Source organism: Neofelis nebulosa, chromosome X, assembly GCF_028018385.1.
Source record: "Neofelis nebulosa isolate mNeoNeb1 chromosome X, mNeoNeb1.pri, whole genome shotgun sequence".
Taxonomy (NCBI): Eukaryota; Metazoa; Chordata; class Mammalia; order Carnivora; family Felidae; genus Neofelis; species Neofelis nebulosa.
Genome location: NC_080800.1, coordinates 81,620,615 through 81,641,305, shown reverse-complemented (window position 1 = coordinate 81,641,305; position 20,691 = coordinate 81,620,615). Strand labels below are relative to the sequence as shown.

The window sequence follows — 20,691 nt, the reverse complement described above, 5'->3', positions numbered from 1 at the left end:
TATAATAACACAGTTCTCACTTCTGCAATTAGCATTCTTAGAAATTATCTTATACAGTTTGTTTTAGATATATTCTAGGATGATGATCACATCCATTTATGGAAATAACACTGATCTTAATTTGGCCCGTAGGTAACATCCTCAGAAACATCTTACACGCATCTTTTTTTTTTCCCTGAGGGTGAAGATCTCTATTTATTTTTTAAATAAAAATTACATATATTTAAGATGTATAGCATGATATCATACGCATATACATAGTGAAATGATTACTACAGCCAAGATAATTTACAATTATCTCCTCACATTGTTAACATTTGTGTGTGTGCGGTGAGAGCACCTGAAATCTACTCTCTGACCAAATTTCCCACATTCAATACAATATTATTAACTATTGGGGCACCTGGGTGGCTCAGTCAGTTGAGCATCTGACTTTGGCTCAGGTCCTGATCTCACTGTTCGCGAGTTCAAGCCCCACATCGGGCTCTGTGATGACAGCTCAGAGCCTAGAGCCTGCTTCAGATTCTGTGTGTGTGTCTCTCTCTCAGTCTCTCCCCCACTCACACTCTGTCTCTCTCTCTCTCTCTCTCTCTCAAAAATAAATAAACATTAAAAACAATATTAACTATAATCATCATGCTATACATTAGGTCTCTAAATTTATTCATTCTACATATACCTCAATTTCTATTCCATCATTCTGTGGAGAAGGAAGGAAGCAGTGATGGCAGGTGATGAATCACAAGAATAAAAATCTCTCTATTCCACTATGGTTCCTTGTTTTCATTTCTCTTTTCTCCCTTACTCCCATCCCCAACTCTTCTAAAGTTTAAAACAGTCTGACCACTAACACTTCACACATGTACCAAATTCAAAGGGTGAATTCAATAGACTTAATACTTACTTCCCAGCAACTTTTTTTTTTTTTTAATTTTTTTTTTCAACTTTTTTTTATTTATTTATTTTTGGGACAGAGAGACAGAGCATGAACGGGGGAGGGGCAGAGAGAGAGAGAGACACAGAATCGGAAACAGGCTCCAGGCTCCGAGCCATCAGCCCAGAGCCTGACGCGGGGCTCGAACTCACGGACCGCGAGATCGTGACCTGGCTGAAGTCGGACGCTTAACCGACTGCGCCACCCAGGCGCCCCCCCAGCAACTTTTTAATTTCTAAAGTGTCTGAAGTCCTTTTTTCAAAACTTTATTAACTTTGAGAGAGAGAGAGAGAGAGAGAGAGCGCGCAAACAGGGGAGAGGCAGAGAGGGAGAGACGGAATCCCAAGGAGGCTCTACACTATCAGCGCAGAGCCCAATACAGGCTCAATCTCATGAACCATGGGGTCATGACCTGAGCCAAAATCCAGAGTCAGAAGCTTAACTGACTGCACCCCAAAGTCCTTTTGTACTTAACTATGAAATTTGTAGCACACCTGCCCCTGAATATGCATTTCAACTTAGCAAAAGAGCTATATGTAAAGATATAGTAGTGATAGAGGGTATCACAGAAATAACGAAAAGGAGAAAAACAATTAAGGAGGCCACATTTCACATCTCCAATTCCAGCTTAACAGAAAAATGAAGTTAGAATAGAAAGAAAGAGATTATTTTTAAAATTGCCATATACTAGTTTCCAAGGCTGAGACATGCATTTGCCACAAGACCTGACAAACATCATGAAAACCTTCTAACCATTACTTCCTAAGATATCAAAAAAAGAGAAATTCCAAAATAGAAAATACTTGTATATTCCATACATGTTTTAAGGGGAGAAGAAATAGAATTCACAATAGACACTGATTAGTTAAACATGGATTCCTGGAGGGGCATCTGGGTGGCCCAATCGGTTAAGTGTCCAACTTTGGCTCGGATCATGATCTCCTGCTTCATAAGTTCGAGCCCTGCGTCAGGTTCTGTGCTGACAACTCAGAGTCTGGAGCCTACTTCAGATTCTGTGTCTCCCTCTCTCTCTGCCCCTCCCCCACTTGTGCTCACTCTCTCTCTGTCTCTCAAAAATAAATAAAACATTAAAAAAATTAAACATGGATTCCTGGAAAGATATTAGAATCAAAAAATTTAGGGGCACCTGGGTGGCTCAGTCGATTAAGCATCCAACTTCAGCTCAGGTCATGATCTCGCAGTTCATGAGTTCGAGCCCCAAGTTGGGCTCTGTTCTGACAGCTCAGAGCCTGGAGCCTACTTTGAGTTCTGTGTGTCTCTCTCTCTCTCTGCCCCTCCCCCACTCTCATTCTGTCTCTCTCTGTGTCTCAAAAATAAATAAAACGTTAAAAAATAAAAGAACCAAAAAATCTGAAACCGCTTAAAAGAAGAGCCAATTTTATCAGGTCAAATTTAACTTTGTGGGAAAACACAGAGAATTAATCAAGTAAAGGTAGAGAACTAAAATACCTGGGAGTCATATTTTGATTTCAGCTAGTAATGTGTTGTTGCTTTAAAACCTACACCCCTAAAAACATGATGCTAGGGTATACACAAAGGAACCCAATATGCAAGGGCCAGGAAATAACATATAAAGCAACCAGTTTTGACAGATGTCTTAACAGTTCAAAAAAAAAAAAAAGTAGAAAGCCCAATAGCAGTGTGGTACGGTATAAACACTAGAAGGGGAATTAGAAGATCGAAGTTCCCCAGTTCTAACTCTGACATTAAGCAAGTCTCTTTAACCACTCTGAGTCTCAGTTTCCTCACCTTTAAAATGAAGATGTTCAAGGCCTTAAATACCTTCCGAGTCTGAATTTGGATGAGAGTAGGTTAAAAGGTTCTTGTCAAGTAAAAAAGAATACGGTTCAGGTGTTATTTCTTTCTAAGAACCTCTCCCCCTCCATTCAAAATGCACTTAGAAGAGGAAAGGAATCATTCCACAAAAACAAAAGCATATTGTCTGTTAGATCATAGACACTATAAAGGAAACAGTATCAACAGGGACTTGTCATAGGCAAGTAAACTTAAAAGCAATGAAACAGATCAAGTGATCCCTTAAACTGCCTTCTAGCAGCATTATTTAAAGTATTATCTATGCTTCTTAAGAGAAATACTAAAAATGACTCCCATATATTTGGAGATAAGAGTCTATACATTCTATTTGTAAAGACATGTGATAACTAACCATTCTCAACATATGCACACAGAAACTTTTGGTTCATAAGGTAGTTTGAACACAAGAAAGGTCCATTTTATAATCTTACCAAATTGGCTTTATGAAGAGAATAGTACAAATAAGGAACTACAGCTGATACCAATAAACAATCTAATTCAAAGTCTGGAAGGCAAAACTAACTGCAAACTGATGACAAATGTATCCCCTTGACATACCAAATTTGCCACTAAGTGCCACATTTAGTAGAATGTCAATTCCTTCTGGAGCTAAGCCACTCTTCCAAGCCACATTTTCCACAGTTTTCAAGTGTTTTTCCAAGGTTTTATCTCTACTCCGTGAAGTTTCAACAGGACCTGGAAAAAGGAACAATATTAAATAGTGGGACCTTTAAAATTCTTTCAGTCTTCAACCTCAACAGTTGCAACTTGGGATACTATAAAGAAATAGCTTTATGTTAAAAATGTCTTCCCCAAAATGTTTCAAAGCCTTTAAAATTCTACAATATTTAACAGCAATGGAGCAATAGCACCTTCAGTGAGGAAAACTGAATCATGCTCTGGCATCTCTGATCTAAAGTAACTAAAAGCACTGAACTTAGACTATAAGCTGATCCAATACTAGGGCAGTAGTTCCCAAACTCTGCTGCAAATTGGAATCACCTAAGGAGACTTTTAAAAATCCTGATGCCCAGACTGCATTCCACACCAATAAAATCAGAATGTCTAAGACTGGATGCCAGGCATCAATGTTTTTTTTAAAGATTCTCAGATAATCTCAATGTGCAGCAGTTTGGGAACCACACTGGCAAGAGTTTGTTTTGTTGTTGTATCCCTAGTACCCAACATACTGACATTAGTAACTGCTCAATAAATGCCTATTAAATAAAAAAAAAAGCATGAATGAACAAAAATATGCTTTCCTTTAAAAATCCATTAAGGGAGCACCTGGGTGGCTCAGTGGGTTGAGCATCCCACTCTTGGTTTTGGCTCAGGTCGTGATCTCCCAGTTCATGAGTTTCAGCCTCACAATGGGCTCTGTGCTGACGGTGCTGGGCCTGCTTGGGACTCTCTCTCTCTCTCTCTCCCCCTCTCTCTCTCTGCGCCTCCCCTGCTCATGCTTTCTCTCTCTCAAAATAAATAAAGTTAAAAAAATATTTAAAAAATTAAAATCCATAAGTAAAAGGCGTAGGATATTTTTTTACAGATATAGAACTTTCATAAGAAAAATTATCTGTCTTACCTTTCTCAAAGTATCTCACTGCTCTTTTCAGAGCATCTTCTGCTTCATCATCAGCATGTCCATAATCTTTCACTGGATCGTTTTGTCCATGTTTTAAGCTGCACTTTGAGTCATTTAGGTCCTCTTCTTTCAAGGCCAAGAGATTAGTCTTATAACTATCACTATCTTGTGAAGTCCTCTTTTGTGCCTTAGAGTCCTTAACTCTCTTTTGAGGTGACATTATTGCACATGTTCTATACAGAAACAAGTGTGAAGTTACCATTAAACAGGCAAACCATCCCTTTTTACTCCACAAAAACAGGAACCATATCTGCCTTGTATTCCCAAACATTCAGTACATGATAACTATCACACAAGCAGCATACACACAAAATACCTGACAACAATCCTGGCAACAAAGTCTATAGGTTAACTTGCACAGAAAGCCCTTGACCAAAATAGGAATAGGGAGAAACAACTCTCCAAGGTAACATTTACCAGTTGAACTTGACTTATTGTGGAAAAAAAGAACACAAGCAACATAGCAAGCTCTCTTAAAATGGTTCTATCACACAATAAGTCCAAAACTATTCCATCTTATACATTCAATCTCACTTTCTCCACTCACTCCTATATTTCTCCACCCTCCTTGATTTTGCTTTTAATATTTTATGCTCGCCACTTTGTGAGTGCTAAGTTAAAACTGCACAGTTCAAAAGTCAAACTGGTGACCAAACTAAGGATTCTCACAACAGAATTATTCCCCGTGAACTCATTTATTCCATAAATAATTGTTGATCAACTATATCCAAAGCACAGTTCTAGTTACCAGGGATAAGATAACAAAACAGTCAAGGTCTCTACCCTAATGAAACTTATGGGGGTAGCGTGGGGAGGAGTGTGAAAGGGGAGTGATACCATCTGATTTGTTGTAAGACCGTTTCAGCTGCAGTGTGGAGAAAAGAATGTTAGGGGATAAAGGAGTGAAAACAGACCAATTTTTAAAAGTCTTGCACAAGTCCAGAAGACATATGACTGTAGTCTGAACTAGGCCTAAAACAGAGGTGGAAGAGGTAGAAAATGACTGATATGTTTTGGAGATGGACTGGGCAAGGCCGTGATAAAAGAACTGGATGTAGGGAAAGAAAAGCTAAGAGAGGATCCCAGAATGCCTTTTAAGTTTTGGCCTCAAATAGGAAAAACTAAGGAAATGGTCGGAAAGACAGTTACTCAATCCCACCTCCCTACAACATATGAGGCCGGAGCAGGAGAGCAATACGTATATCTAAGCCAATGGGAAGTTCCAGGTTCTGAGTAGTTTCCTAGGGTACTAGAAAAGAAGGGAGGGATAGCAGCTTCTGAACCCATCCAGTTGAACCGTCCCATCATCGCTTCCCATGAACCCGCCCCTTCACAGCCTGCCCCAGCAGAGAGCGAACTTGGCCATGATGACTCACCCACTAGACAGATACCTGGGCTGGGGAAAAATCCGACCCCAGCCACACCTTGTAGGAGAGTCCTGCTCAGAAATCAGGAGATTCCCTCCGCTCTGAGGGCCCCCATTTCGTGCAGCCTTTAAAAGTACCTCACCTGTTCGAGCCCCGTGTCGGGCTCTGTGCTGACAGCTCAGAGCCTGGAGCCTGCTTCCAATTCGATGCCTCCCACTCTCTCTCTGCCTCTCCCCTACTCACGTTCTGTCTCTCTTTAAGAAGAAAAGGAAAAGAAAAAGAAAAAGAAAAAGAAAAAGAGAAAGAAAAAGAAAGTACCTCACCTAACACACTCCTTCTTCAAAGCCTCCGGAATTCAAACACCGCCTCCTAGATTCAAATAAATGGACCCCGCCCCGCGCATGCGCTTCTGCGGAGACCCAGTCCGCGGCCAGGCAGAGAGGCGCGCTTTGCTGAAGCCTGATTGGTTGCGTTTCAACTCAAGGACGCGAGGCCGTGAGCGGGTTGACGCAGACCCAATTCCGGAGAGCCGCTCCCCCGCCAGCCCCGGGCAGGGGGGCGTGTGGGCCGTTGCTGCCAGAGCTAGCTGATTGGCCGTTGCTGCCAGAGCTAGCTGATGGCTAGAGCTCCCGCTGTCTTAATAATGTTTGCCTTTGTTATTTTGCTTGAAACCCGACAACTAGTGTCTCAATTCCTGAATTTAACAAGAGCAATTCAGTTATAGTGATCATTTTGCCCAGATTGACCCCAATGTCGGGACTTTGTAGAAAAATATGAAACTGCAAACTTAGCAATAAAGGCTGCTTCTCCCTTGCTGTACAAGAGACTTAGGTTATGAAGCTGTCGCTTTTCCCAGGTGAAGCAAGGAGGTGGGAAGAAAGGGCAGCTGTATCTGCCCTCTTTATACCGAGGTTGGGCAGCCGTATCTTCCAGGGTTTGCTAGAAACCTGTGTCCTAAGGTAGGTGTGGAACCTTGCACGTAACCCGCCAGGCAACACGTAAAGATTTCTAACTTTGGGGAATCAGTGAGTTTTAAAGAAACTGGCTAAAACAGCAACATGGGCTTAGTCTAAGACCTGAGTTTAGTCCCTAGTATAATCTCTTAACTAGAGTAGGAATTAGGAAAGGTAAATTGAATGGCTCTCACTGATTTTTTTTTGAGGCCAAAGCATAACCATAAACTGTAGGCAAAACTGTAGGAGAAAACTGAAATCTTAGGAAATGAAGAATCAAAGATTAAGTTGATATATTTTGGAAAGATGACACAGAAATTACTATTGACTGCATCTCATGATTTTTGGAGTACTTTCATGAACTATTGTTTAATCATGCATAAGAATTGAATGTTTGATATTTGCTATGACAGCTGCTCCTATCTAGTAAAACTGAAAATTTCTCAAGAGTCATTTTTCATACTTTTAATGATTTCATAGACCCAAATGTGAATTGGAAGGGATTTTAAACCTTCAATCCCCTTCCCTTTTGTAGATGGTGAAACTGGGGCTCTGAGTGGTGAAATAACTTTACTAATATGACAGGTCTGTGGCATTGGAATTTGTGCCACTTTGTGGACACACACAGTGAGAGAACACTGGTTCACCTTTATTTAATATACCTGCAATTTTCTCTGAAATCACTCTTCCACCTTCCCTTGGCATCATCTAGTGAAACAGAACTCCAAAAACCTGAAAATTGTATTGATCCTAATTCTATGGCTTTCTGTTTTATATGCTGACATCACAAAATTGTGGGAAAACTTAAAATGAGACTGGAAAGTTGGTAACCTCGTTAGTATATTAAGTGACTATACTTCTCCTTCTCTTTCTTCTCCCTTATCCAGAATCAGAAATAAAAGAGCCTGAATCGCTTGATATGACCCTTTCTTCCCAGATTTTCATTATTTGTCCAGGCAGTTTCCTCCAAATTTCAAAAATTTTTATTTTGAAAGAATGAGAGAAATAAGACAGAGGTATCAATTAACAAGAACAATGACACTGAAGAAAATACAATAATTTGTACTCCCCACACAAACACCCCCACCCCTCTCCCCATCCCTGGCACAATAATATTAAAACCATCAAAGTACATCTAACAAGGAGAAACAGCAGTATGGAATGAAGAAAGCAATGTTTCATACTGCTCAATCCAACTAACCCATATCAAATGTCCTTCCCCCAGATAAACTCCACCCATCAGAATTGATAAAGAGGTGTAGAGGAGACAACCATGGGAGTAACTTGGATCTCTGCTTACACTTGCAAAGTTCAGTGAAGATTCAATAGGAGTAGTGAGTCTGGCAGGGAAACACTGGTTACAGCTCCTCTGTCAAGTTTCAGATGATTTAAGAGAACAGCTAGAGTTTGAGATTCACAGAATTCTAACAGGACTAATCCCTGCTCCCTCAACTGCAACAGTGGAGCAGCTGCCAAATCCTGGTTAGCTGCTGAGAATAGTAGGAAGTGAGACAGCTTTTGGCTTAAGAAAATCCAAAAAAGAGGTCTGGTGACAAGTTACTGTGTCAGTTTCAAACTGTGAGTAAAGGAGCTTAGTAGGTTGGATTGGGGCAAAGGAAAGGTGAAACTTCCAATTTTATCACTTGAAGAATTAGATTATGTATGGACTGCATATATCCCTTCTTTTAATTAAACTGAATATAGAGTATTTAAAATTTCAACAACTGTTACAGTGGAGGCTAATCAGTATAACTCAGTGTCTCAAATTGAAGGAACTTTTTCCTAAAGTGATAAATTGGTTCTCAGCTTAATCTATTGAGAGAAATTCCCTCATCCCACAGAAACATATCACTTGATTTATACCAGAAGTAAGTAGGATTCTCTTTATAGGAGGTTTATTTTATTCTGCCCTTACTAGAATCAGTCTATAAAGGGAAGGATACCTGTGCAGGATTAGTTTAAGATCAGAACCTTCTCCTCACACTTGCATGCATGCACACACACACACACACACACACGCACACACACACACAGTAAATACATTTTCCCACATATAATCTTACAGTCACATGCTTGCTGGAGTCCATCTCACAAATACACTTCAATAGTTAGCCATATACATGTGCATGCAGCAAGATGTGAGAATTTCCCTGGAGTGATTAAAGGTGGTGCACTATGTCTATGTGGGGAGGTCATTTTAGGGTATAGGTGTACACAAGCCAATAGGGCCATTAACTTGCAGATTATATTTTTTCCTTTCCCTCAAGATAAATCAAATGAAAAACACACACTGACATCTTCCTGGGTGTAATGGAGGCAACTGCCTGGAAGGTCCACTTTTTGCACTTTTGCTTTCCTATGATAACTTCATTTTGCCCTGAGGGGCCTTCTCATATAAGGAGGGCTGCTCCTCTGCATTCCCGGAATTCCCTGCTTGCCCTGGTGGTGGTGAGGGCTTCTTCTCAGAAGATCGGTCTTCTGGCTTGCGAGCAATTAACAGGCGGCAGGTGAGCAGGATTCCAAACACCAGAGCATGGGCGTAGCGTTTGAGAGGATCACCAACTAGCTGATGGAAGAAGAGCACAGCCAACACGAGCAAGAGTAGGAAGAAGTTGGCCACATCTTTGGGACGCCCAGGCACAAGGGTCATGACAATGCCACAGGCCACCTCAAGAGCACCAATGCTTTTGCGGAGGAGAATGGAATTGATCCCCATTTTCTTCAGCAGAGGGAGGGCTCGGACATAGCTCTTGTAAGCACGTTTCTAGAGTGAAATACCATAAGGAATGCCACATTAACCATGATTTTAACATTAGAATGAAGAAAGCACAAGCAAGATCTTCCTTCCCCACCATTCCCTTTCTATGTCCCCACTAGGTCCCAATTTTTTTTTACTGTGGCCCCTAAGTAAAATCTTGTAATTAAGATGAGAAAAAAGCAAGAAATCTTCTGAGGACCCTGTGATCTGAACCTTAGTAACAGCACAAAAGAGAATTTGGCTTTATTGTTAAAAATTATTTTCTGATTATAAATCATAAACAACACTAAAAGCATTTTAAAAAAACTTAGGGGTGCCCAGGTGGCTCAGCCAATTAAGCATCCAACTCTTGATTCCAGCTCAGTTCATGATCTCTTGGTTCTTGAGAACAAGCCCCTCATCGGGCTCTGTGCTGACAGCATGGAGCCTGCTTGGGATTCTCTCTCTCCCTTTCCCTCTGCCCCTCCTGCTTGTGCTCTATCTCTCTCTCAAAATAAATAAATAAATAAATAAATAAATAAATAAATAAATAAATAAATAAACAAACAAATAAACAAATGAACATTTAAAAAATAAATAAAAGAAATTTTATTGGGCCCATAAAATCTGGTATGGATTAGCCATATCTACATTTTCTAGCGCTTGCCTCATCCAAACCCAGTTGAATATGAATACCAACCAAAATGAAACAAGGCAAGGCATATTATGGTAAAGCTTCACTAATTTAGACTTCCCTAATTTGGAATCTGATAAGTCAGACAAAAACTGAGCTAGAGTTTATATCTGTGTAATCTGTAAAAATTAAAAAGTGAGTGCTATGTGAATAGAAAAATACAAATGTATGCAAATACTAGACCATTATATCTTTAAAATATAGTAAGAAAAAAATCATTCTCATGGCCATTGAGATAAATCCTTAGGCCTTTACAAGACACTACTTTGATTAGCCTGGTGCAAGTTCATTAATTTTAATTCAACAAATATTTATTAAACACCTACCATGGATTATGCAATGGAGATAAGGAGGTAAATAAGACAGGGACAAGAAGCTCTTGGTCTAGTAGCAGGAAATAGATACATAAAACACCAGTAAAGAGCAGTGTGGTTAACAGCACATGATAGAAGCCTGTACAAGGTCTAATTATAGCCCAAAGTGAGACACCATAGAACAGAGAAGGGAGTCACTGGATACATTACAAAGCAATAAGATTATATTGACCTTAGAGTAATAGACCTTAGAGTAATATTTTTCACTGTATTCAGATTGGCCTGATCCTCATTTTTTAGTAAATCAATGAGATTTCATCAAATGTCTTACTAGGTGGGCCCACTGCTTTGTTTTTAGTAAGTGTCCATTAATTCATTCAATATTTATTAGTGCCTCCTTGTGCTAGGCACTGTACTAGGTACTTTGGATACAGATGTCAATCATTCAAAGGCCCTGCCTTCCTGAAGCTTGAGTTTATATGATGAAAAGTAATGTAAATACAGAAGTGCAATAAAGTGTAATGGGTGCTGAATAAAATCATATAGTGAATAGAGTAGAGGCAAGCCAGAGTGGTCAAGTCTCCCTAGATGGAAACTGAGAAAAGCTAGAGTGGAATATTAAAGGAAGAGCAGGTGTTTGCAATATCAACAAGGGAAGCTCACTGCGGGCACAGGAAAATGGACGAGCAAAGGCCCTGAAGCACAAAACAGACGTGTGTGTTTCAAACACTGCCCCAGTTCAGCATAGGTTGGAGGAGGGAGAGGTCAGAGTAAGACATGAGACAGGGGAGATAGATATGAATAATGGATCATGAAAACTATATATATCCTTTTATATATGTCTATATATGTGTCACCGTGAGATCATGGAGAACTATATATGTTGTGTTGGAGAGGTGGACTTTATCCTATAAGCCAGGAGGTGTAACATAATTTGCTTTCGAGAAAGGTCCCTTTGGAAATAATGTGGAGGATGGACTGGGAGAGGTACGCTTGGAAGCAAGGAAACCAAGTAAGAGTAGGGTAATGACAGTAAGGAGAGAGGGAGGGGACAGTCAAGGATACTTTTAATGCAAAATCAACAGAATTTGGTGTCATATTGGATGTGGACACTGAGGGAAAGGGATACGTCAAGAAAGATTCTCTGTTCTCTGTATTGGGTACCTGCATAGAAGAGTGTTACCATTCTCCAAGTTTGGGGATGCATCTGGAAGAACAAGTTGGGGGTGGGGCAAGTGGTAGGAAGGAATAAGGGACTCAATTTGGGTTTTTTTTTAGTTGAAGTATCTCTAAGACATCTAAGTGGGGATGTCTGGTAGGCAACTCAGTATGAGAGATCTGGGGTAAAGATACAGAATGGATAGTCATCAGTATCCCAGGTAGAATGTATTCAGTAGGGAAAATTGTGTGACAGATGTTTAAGAAATGGAAAAAGGAAGAGAGTCCACAAAGTAGACAGAAGAGAGTGTAGTCAGAAAAGTATGGAGAAAGCCAAAAGACAAGGTCATGGGGGCCAAGGTTTTCAAGAAGAGAATAATCAAAAGTTCCAGATGCAAGGCAAGGATTATAAGAATCAGGAAGAAAGCCAACTTGACCTCTTAGAAGCATCTGGCACTTAGAATATGTTCACACAATCTAGGTTTGGAACAAATGTTAAGTCATTTCTCTCACTTCTGGATAAGTGAATACACCTTATTTCATGGATTAATTATCATGAGTGGCACAAGATAATCCTCTATGAGGACTGTTAAAAGACCAATAGTTCAGTGGAAAAAACCCCATGGGTTTTGATTCAAACAGACTTGCCTTTAAATCCCATCTCTGTCGCTTTCTACTTGGGTGTCCATAGGCAAATTATTTTACCTCTCTGAGCCTCATTTTCCTGGCCAGGGTTAAGATTAAAGTGAAATGAGCAAGGCTATTTGCCTTGAATGCAAAATTTAAGAGGGCACCAAAAACACTTCTTGATTAAGGTAGATAATATCTGTAAAGAACAAAATATCAAAACTTTAAGTAAAGGCAGGATCCAAGTCAGCACTTGCACAGCTCTGCCTCACTTACCTCTTCCTAATCCTGGCCCTGTCAGATCCTGTGTTTAACATTTCACCTCACCCTGTCCCTGAGCATATAAAGAAACACAACAAGTTAGACATTCTTCCTCCCTCATCCCATTTTCAGTTAATCAGGGATTTTGACAGAAATTAGGGGAGAGGTTCACCAGTACACAGTGGAAAACCCTGGGCTGAACTGAGCCAGACCCAAATGGAGCAGAGAGCATAGATGAGGGTTAGGGCACCTGGTGGTGGGGAAAAGTATGCCTGTTTCCTCTTGCTGTTAAACTAGATGCCACCTGCCAACTCTTTCCACTCTGCACTCTGGTGACAATAGCAGGGCAACATTAAGGAAAGAAATCTAAACCCAAGAGGCTTCCTTAACACTTTTAAGGACCATTTCTAATTAACAACACAAAGCTTCCCAAAAGGCAGTTCCTAATCCTAAATGTAAGCTTCTGACAAGATGAATGCAGGAGATAAGAAGAATTTCTTACAGTCAAGTTCAGAGCCAAGACTTTCAGATGCTGGCTGAGTGGCTTCTGGAAATAGTCCTGTTTTGGCTAAGGCTAACCACCCATCATTCAATAATAGATTCTTAACTATACCAGAGTGGAATCTGTAGCATTCGGCCAAATTCCAGGTCTTTAAATAAAGTTCCTAAGACTTCAGCGACCTTTTTTTTTCTTTTTTTTTTTTAACGTTTATTTATTTCTGAGAGATGGAGACAGAGCACGAGCGGGGGAGGGGCATGGAGAGAGGGAGCCACAGAATCTGAAGCAGGCTCCAGGCTCTGAGCTGTCAGCACAGAGCCCGACACGGGGCTGGAACTCACGAACCATGAGATCATGACCTGAGCCGCAGTCACCCAGGCACCCATAGTGACCTTTTTTTCTTTACATTTGCTGTAACTCCTTATTACTTTTTCAGTTGTTTATCTAACTTCTTAAACAACAGCTGTGGATCTTTTATGAGGCTATTGCCTGTTTATTTCCCTTCTTTCCTACAGAGGAAACTGCATAACCATAAGCCATTTCATCAAATCTTTAGTTCAAAGCTGAGTAGGTACAGATAGCACCTATTCTCCAGGACTCTAGACAGGGAGTGTTTAATTTGTTAGAGATGGGACTCAGCTTGGGTGGGGTCTTGACATTATAGGAAGCCCTTTATTCTTTCTCCTGTGGAGTAGGATGGAGACATCAAAAGAATCCTACTATTGTTAGCCCCATCAATGTTTGGTCTGGGCCACTTCAGTTCTAACAATAGAAGGGTCACAAGTCTTGAGTCTATTATAGTAACTAGATCTCTAAAGACTTTAATTGTTCTGATAGTAAGAATAAAGAGAGTTGACCTAGTCACTCTCCCAAAAGGCTCTCACAGATCACTTTGTTAGATCTGTTTCCTTTCCATTGCAATGACCTAGACCCTGTAACCATAGTTTCCTTATAGGGCAAGGAAGCAAGAAAAGAGGAGTGTTTAGTCAAATGTTTCAAATCCCTTCAATGGGAAGCATCCAGCAATATCCTTGGGCTGAGATTCTTAAGATAAGCTAAATTTCAATTTTAGTTTTGCCCCTAAGTTGCTTGGAGAAAATTATTAAGTATTTTATTATCTGGGTTTCCCCTTTTTATAAATTAAATGTGCAGTTTGGAGATTTAATAAAAAATCATAGCATCATGGCATCAACCAAGGGCTACAAACACACATTTCATTATTAATGAACCACACAATGAGAAGACCATGTGTTTGTAAGCCACAGTGATTATTTTAATGATAATAACAATGAATCAAACAGGTCTATTTTTATTGTATGAGAAAATATGATTCAGACACGAGTCAAAAACATATGGAGACTTTCTTTAGTCATACTTCTTTTTCTTTTTGTAATTTACTATTCACAACACACCAGGATCCATGATCTCATGTTAACGATATTAAATTTGAACAGCTCAAAACTGCCTAATTACGAAGCACCAGAGTGGTTCAGTCATTTAAGTGTCTGACTCTTGATTTCAGATCGGGTCATGATCTCACAATTTGTGAGCTTGAGCCCCACGTCGGGCTCTGCACTGACAATGCAGAGCCTGCTTGGGATTCTCTCTCTCCCTTCCTCTCTGTCCCTCCCCTGCTCTCTCTCTCTCTCTCACTCTCAAAATAAATAAATAAACATTTTTTTAAAAACTGTCTAATTACATTCATCTTCAAGTGCAATTAATAACTGGTCCAAGGCAGCTAACAGGACAAAATGCGAACAGAGGCCAAGTGGTTTGGTCCACTTCAGTATATTTATGCCAGTTAGGTAAAAGAAAAAAAATGGCTAATCTACTGTGTACCTCCATTTATATAAAGTTCAAAAACAGGTAAAACTAACTTACATTTTTAGAATTCAGGAAAATAATTACTCTTGGGGAGGTAGTAGCTGGAAGGAGCCCCAAGGGGGGTTTCTGGGGAGCTGGTAACGGTCTGTTTGTTGATATGGGTGCTGGTTGCACAGGAGTATTCTGAAAATTCCTTGAGTGGTTCATTTATGTTAGGTGCACATTTCAGAATGCTATTCTTCACTAAAATTTACAGAGAAAAAAACTATATGAAAGCCAAAGAGGGCACTGACAAAAATATATTTTGGCTAAAATTCTCAGCCTGGTTGCTATCTTAAACAATAAAGGCTGTCTTAGACCATAACCGCTGCAGAATATACTGACTCAAGTATGATTTTCCTGCATCTCTGTAGGGAAAAAGTGCCATATGTGAATTATTATTTCCTAAGGGCTATAAAAAGCCATCACATGTTTGATTGTCAAATATCCGTGTGAATGATAAACACATTTTAAGCAATTCTCTTTCCCACTGTTATATAGTACATACCTAAAGAGGAAGCTGGGAAACCTGGTCCTGCTAACCAAACTGCATTTTAGGGCAGAAGAATCTGACTTCAACTGTTAAAGAAAGGTAGCTCTGAAACAAGCACAGCTGTTGGCCATTGAGGGGCCACAAGTTCCTTGCCATAAACTCCAATGTAGTTTAGCATGGGATGGCTAGCTGTATGAACTAAGTAAAGTCACTTCACATCTCAGGGTCAGTTTCCTCTCTGACAGAATAAAGGTACTGTACCACCTCAAAGAGCAGTCTAGGCATCAGTGAATTACTGTCTTATTACCTAGCTGGAAAGCAGTTAATGGCGGTGATTAGAAGCATAAAAGATTACCTAAGGACATTAAATAAACTGCCCAGGGGCGCCTGGGTGGCGCTGTCGGTTAAGCGTCCGACTTCAGCCAGGTCACGATCTCGCGGTCCGTGAGTTCGAGCCCCGCGTCAGGCTCTGGGCTGATGGCTCGGAGCCTGGAGCCTGTTTCCGATTCTGTGTCTCCCTCTCTCTCTGCCCCTCCCCCGTTCATGCTCTGTCTCTCTCTGTCCCAAAAATAAATAAAAAACGTTGAAAAAAAAAATTTTTTTTAAAAATAAAAATAAAAAAAATAAATAAACTGCCCAAACAGGAGGGCATTTGACTATAGGATAAGCAAATCAATCAAATCAACAAACCTTCCCTATGAGGGGATGCAAAGAAGCAGAGACTTGCCCTGTTTTCCTTAGGGCCACAATCCCTTGGCTTCATTGTGACAGGAATTTGGCATTTTCTTACCATTCTACATGGGGCTCCTTTTGACTACAGAATGGAACCACTGCTACAAAGAGCTGAATACCAAATTTAGAGCAAGTCAACCATTTGTTTGTTCCCCATCACTGCACAGGAAACTGCTTAGCAACATTTGTAAGCGTTGTCTCCTAATTTCAAGTGAATTAATGAAGGTATTTAGTCAAGGGAGTGATCAGTCATATTGAATTCACGTGGGCTTTAGAGTACTCTATAATGATACTTGCTAAATCTGGAGGAGGTATTGGGTGACACACACCAAATGGGCAATTCAGAGAGACATCTGGAAGTTCTGCATGGAATCCACTGTGCATTACCCGGCAGCAAGTGTAGAGTTTTCAATATTAGCTAATTGCATAAATGTCTGTTCACCAGGGCACATGAAAATAGCATCTTGCTCTTCTAAATGCCTGATTTCAATCCCTTAAACTGACCATTCAAATTAGTCAGGAAGCCACTGCATAATGTAGAATCCATGATCATCATTACTTCACCCAGAGCATTTCTTAAACACTCACTATATGTAAACACTATACCAGATGCTTCTTCCATATATAATCTCGATTAATATTTGCAACAACTTTCTGAGGTAAAGTTGAGGAAATGAGGAAACTGAGACACCAAGAATGTCAGGACTCAAGCCCAAAGCTATCTGACCAAAAGCCTATGCTCCATCCATTAACTTTTCCTGGCTTCTGCAGTATACAGGAAAGAAGTTCATAGTCATGTGTCCATTTGGTTCTTAGCAACGATTCTCCATGGACGGGACAACACGTAGGCATAACACTAATGGTTTTAGAACAGGGGAAAAAATAGTGGCAGAAAAGAAAAAAACCAAAATTCTAAATTTGAAAAATTGGTTTCAAAGTAAAAGTATGGATTGGTGCAGTTGTACTGTTACAAAAAAGAAGCAAGAATGTGCCAGGTGTTTTCAAGAATCAGTTGTAAGTTCTGACATCCAAAAAGGCAGTTGTGATCATTAATGACTCCTCTACTGAGAGTACTGAGTCATGGACTTGGTTTCTAATCTCTGCTCCCACAACAGTTTACCTTATGATATTGGATCAGTTTAATCCATCAGTAAAATAAGAATAACTAATTAAATGAATTTATCTCACTGATATGTTTCAAAGAACAAATAATCTTTAAACTACCACACTTTGAGATCTTGTAAGAAAAGCCACTGCAGGGGCGCCTGGGTGGCTCAGTCGGTTAAGCGTCCGACTTCAGCTCGGGTCACGATCTCGCGGTCCGTGAGTTCGAGCCCCGCGTCGGGCTCTGGGCTGATGGCTCGGAGCCTGGAGCCTGCTTCCGATTCTGTGTCTCCCTCTCTCTCTGCCCCTCCCCCATTCATGCTCTGTCTCTCTCTGTCTCAAAAATAAATAAAACATTAAAAAAATTTTTTTTTAAATAAATAAATTTAAAAAAAAAGAAAGAAAAGAAAAGCCACTGCAGGCAATGCATGACTATCAATGCAGAGGAATCACTCCTAAATGGAAAACAGAAAATTCCAAATAATCATCCCAGCTGATCTAGAGTTGGGGTCCTGAGGGGGCCATATGCCCTTCTAAGAGCAAGAAATGGCTCCTGTACTACATAATCAAGATCCAACCAGAGAAATCTGAAGGGTGGTGACTAGCCAAGAGAATGCTCCAATAATTCATTCATTCGCTCATCCATTCAACAAATATCAACTGAGCCCCTTCTTTGTACTAGAATTGAATTTTTCCCATTTCCTATGGATTCAAGAATAAAGGTAGGCCAGCCCAGGACTGGTGCAGTGGGCCCTGTGCCAGACAGCCATCTCCAGCCTGGGGCCCAATGTTCAATGCAGGAGGGGACCTTGGAAAAGGCAATCTGAAAATCCTCCTCAAGCTTCACACTACTGTGAGGTCTACCTCCCAGCTAGATACAGTTCTTCCATTCCCTCCAGATGCCCCTAAACACATAATCACAGAATTGTGTGTACACACACACACACACACACACACAACATAACACACACAATGTTTCTGTCCTGCTGTATTAGCTTACACCTATTTAAATATGTTCCTTTATATGATATGAAAATTTGATATTGGTTTCTTCTGATTTTCATTAGACTGCAATAAACAGCTTGACCCCCTAGGAAGAAACCTACTATAAACCCATTGGTGGCTGGTCCTCCTCAGGAACTCCTGCCAAGCTGGCAGGAAGCTTCCTGGGTGACTCCATCTTAGTTGGATTGCCTGCAGAGCCTAACATTGTACTTAGGGTGCAGCTTGGGGGAGGGGGCTCTAAAACAGCTGAGGAGGGCCTGGGGGACAGGGAGTATACTGAAGAAGTGTACTATGTCCTGAGGAAAGGGAAAGCTCAAAAATACCTAAGGTGCACACACAAACACAGAAATATCTGTACATATGAAAAGTAAAGAAAAGCAAGAGCATATTCACGTATTTATAATCTAACACCAAACTACTACCACCAAGACAAAAATATAGTGGCATGTCCCTCCCACCCTGTCCCTCTGCCTTTGGTGGCTTCTGCTACCCCACCTCCCTGCCCCTCCCCAGTGCAGGCTGCTTTGGATACTCATTTTGACCTGATTTCAATTCCATCTGGTCAAGCGTGCTGGGAGGAGGGGAGGGGAGAAGAAGAAATATATTAGGATTTGCCACTGGGGCTAGACCTAGACCCTTGAGTCCCAGCCACCCTCCCCCACCTCAGGGTGATCCTGTGGTGAGAGAGACATGGAAAGCACCAGCTCAAACCCTGACACAGAAGCCAGAGCTGCCTGCAAACATTTTCTGAGCATCTACAATTTGCCAGTCTCCATCCATTTGCAGCTCCCATGGAGGAGCCCTGGAAGGCTCCGCAGTGGGCTCCAGGAGAGCTATTTATTCCTGTCAACGTGTGGGGCTATTCCTCCTTGCCTCAGTCCTAATGGGGAGTCCCTCTTGCCTCTTTTCTCTCTCCCTTCCTGTTCCTCCCCTAAGCTCCTTTCCTTCTTGACCTTGAGAGCTCAGTAATGGGTTCCCTCCCATTACTGGCAGTATGGCAAAGGCAGTGAGAAACAGGTTCTCTTCAGCTGGGGCAGGTAAATGAAGAGGCAAAGTGACGGGGAGAGGCGAGAGACCGAAAGTGCTGGAAACATCCCCTGCCATCCCCTAGCACTCTACAGCATAGGAACAAGTCCTCTTCACGCCCAACTAGGGAGAGCAGCCCAGCCCCCAGGTTGCAGAGGAAATGTTTTGACCAGTCACCTTTGGTGATTCCAACTCTGCAGAAAGGAAAACCTGCAGAGGACCTGGCCCTGAGCATCCACAGGGCAAGATGGGGATTATGGATTATTTTGCAGGAGCGAAGAGGCAGACTTTGCATATTTTGAAGATTAGCCCACAAACACAACACAACACAACACAACACAACACAACACAACAAAACATCCAGGTCTCCCTTGAGTGAAAGGGAGGAAGCAGGTGCTCAGTGACCTTTATTTGGGCCAAGACTGCTTTGTTTCAAGGATACAGACACAACACACCCAGGGGGCTAGGGGATCAGTTCTCCTCCTGGAATGAGGAATACCTTTCCTGCCCCTAAAAAAATCACCAGTTTTAGTAGCCCTTTCTCCTCCAGCTGTTTCCCTCCTTCCCCTTTGTTCTTCCCGAAGATGAATAAACTCTCCAGCTTGCTAAACTCCTAGCTCCAGGGAAAGGAATCAGACTTGCAGACTGGTTGCCCACACTTTGGGTGTGCTAGAACGAGGGAAGGGTTCCTGCCAATGACAGGTGCTACGCAGGTCTCAGCCTTCTGGTTTATTTGGAGGTGGAGGTGTACTCGCTGGGCAACCCCTCCCCCAACTGGTGTTCAGTAGCTCCAAAACAGTTGCTCCAGGCATAGCCCACATCGCTCTTGCCCAGATGCTCCTTCAGAGCTGCAAAGTTGTTGGGGAGAAGGGATGGTCCGGGGTGGGGGTAGGGGTGAAGGAGGTGGGACCACGGACGGGGAAGAAAAGAAGGGGAGAGGTACTCGCAATCCCTCGGGGGTGCGTCCCTCATCACCCATTTGTTTCACTTACCATCTCAATGTAGGCATCCTTGCTGAGCCTGGGGGTCAACTTGATTGTTCCCATGAAAACAAAGAAGAGTCCCAGGGCCACTGAGAGGGCCACGACAGTTACGGTTCTGGGGGACGCCATGGGGTTACCAAGGCAGGTCCCAACCAATCCTTCGGCTTTGCGCACCCTGTCTAAGGCGCAGACAGTTAGCACAGGGAGAGCTAGAGGGAAGGAGAGCTAGAGGGACGCTGCGGAGGCAGCAGGCAGCTAGAATGACAAAGGAAGAGGAGGGAGCTCGGGAGAAAAATTGAGAGATTGAGATTCAACCTCTCTCACTACAACAATCGCTGGGTCCTAATGCCCTACGCTTACTCCTCACTGGCCAAAAGCACAGTCTAGAAGTTAAATGGAGCCCTCCACGGAGGTGGAAACTTAAAATGGGGAAGTCGTAAATTGGGAAAAGGTAGGTTATGGT

At 41.6% G+C, this 20,691-nt stretch overlaps 2 protein-coding genes across 3 annotated transcripts in view; both read right to left on the bottom strand.

Moving 5' to 3' along the window:
* CENPI (centromere protein I) overlaps positions 1-7,598 on the bottom strand; it is an 80,214-nt gene extending 72,616 nt beyond the window's left edge. The window contains exons 1-3 of one of the 2 annotated variants that reach the window (XM_058714731.1): positions 6,103-7,598; positions 4,353-4,585; positions 3,329-3,466 (exon numbers count right to left, since the gene is read on the bottom strand). In XM_058714731.1, coding sequence (XP_058570714.1) covers positions 3,329-3,466; positions 4,353-4,572 — 358 coding nt within the window. In that variant the 5' untranslated portion in view covers positions 4,573-4,585; positions 6,103-7,598. Of the gene's footprint in view, positions 1-3,328; positions 3,467-4,352; positions 4,586-5,921; positions 6,033-6,102 lie in introns of those variants that run through there. The other variant, XM_058714732.1, reaches the window with a different exon arrangement.
* Positions 7,599-7,692: 94 nt separating this feature from the next.
* Positions 7,693-20,637, bottom strand: TMEM35A (transmembrane protein 35A). The gene is made up of 2 exons (XM_058714733.1): positions 20,238-20,637; positions 7,693-9,496 (listed from the first exon to the last, which is right to left on the bottom strand). Exons 1-2 carry the CDS (start codon positions 20,355-20,357, stop codon positions 9,089-9,091), a joined length of 528 nt encoding a protein of 175 aa, XP_058570716.1. The 5' UTR covers positions 20,358-20,637; the 3' UTR covers positions 7,693-9,088.
* Positions 20,638-20,691: the final 54 nt, after the last annotated feature.

Coding starts and splice junctions, on each gene's coding strand:
- TMEM35A (XM_058714733.1), bottom strand. CDS start 20,357: ATGGCGTCCCCCAGAACCGTAACTGTCGTGGCCCTCTCAGTGGCCCTG. Junction 9,497..20,237: donor AGGATGCCTACATTGAGATG/GTAAGTGAAACA, acceptor ATTTCACTCTAG/AAACGTGCTTACAAGAGCTA.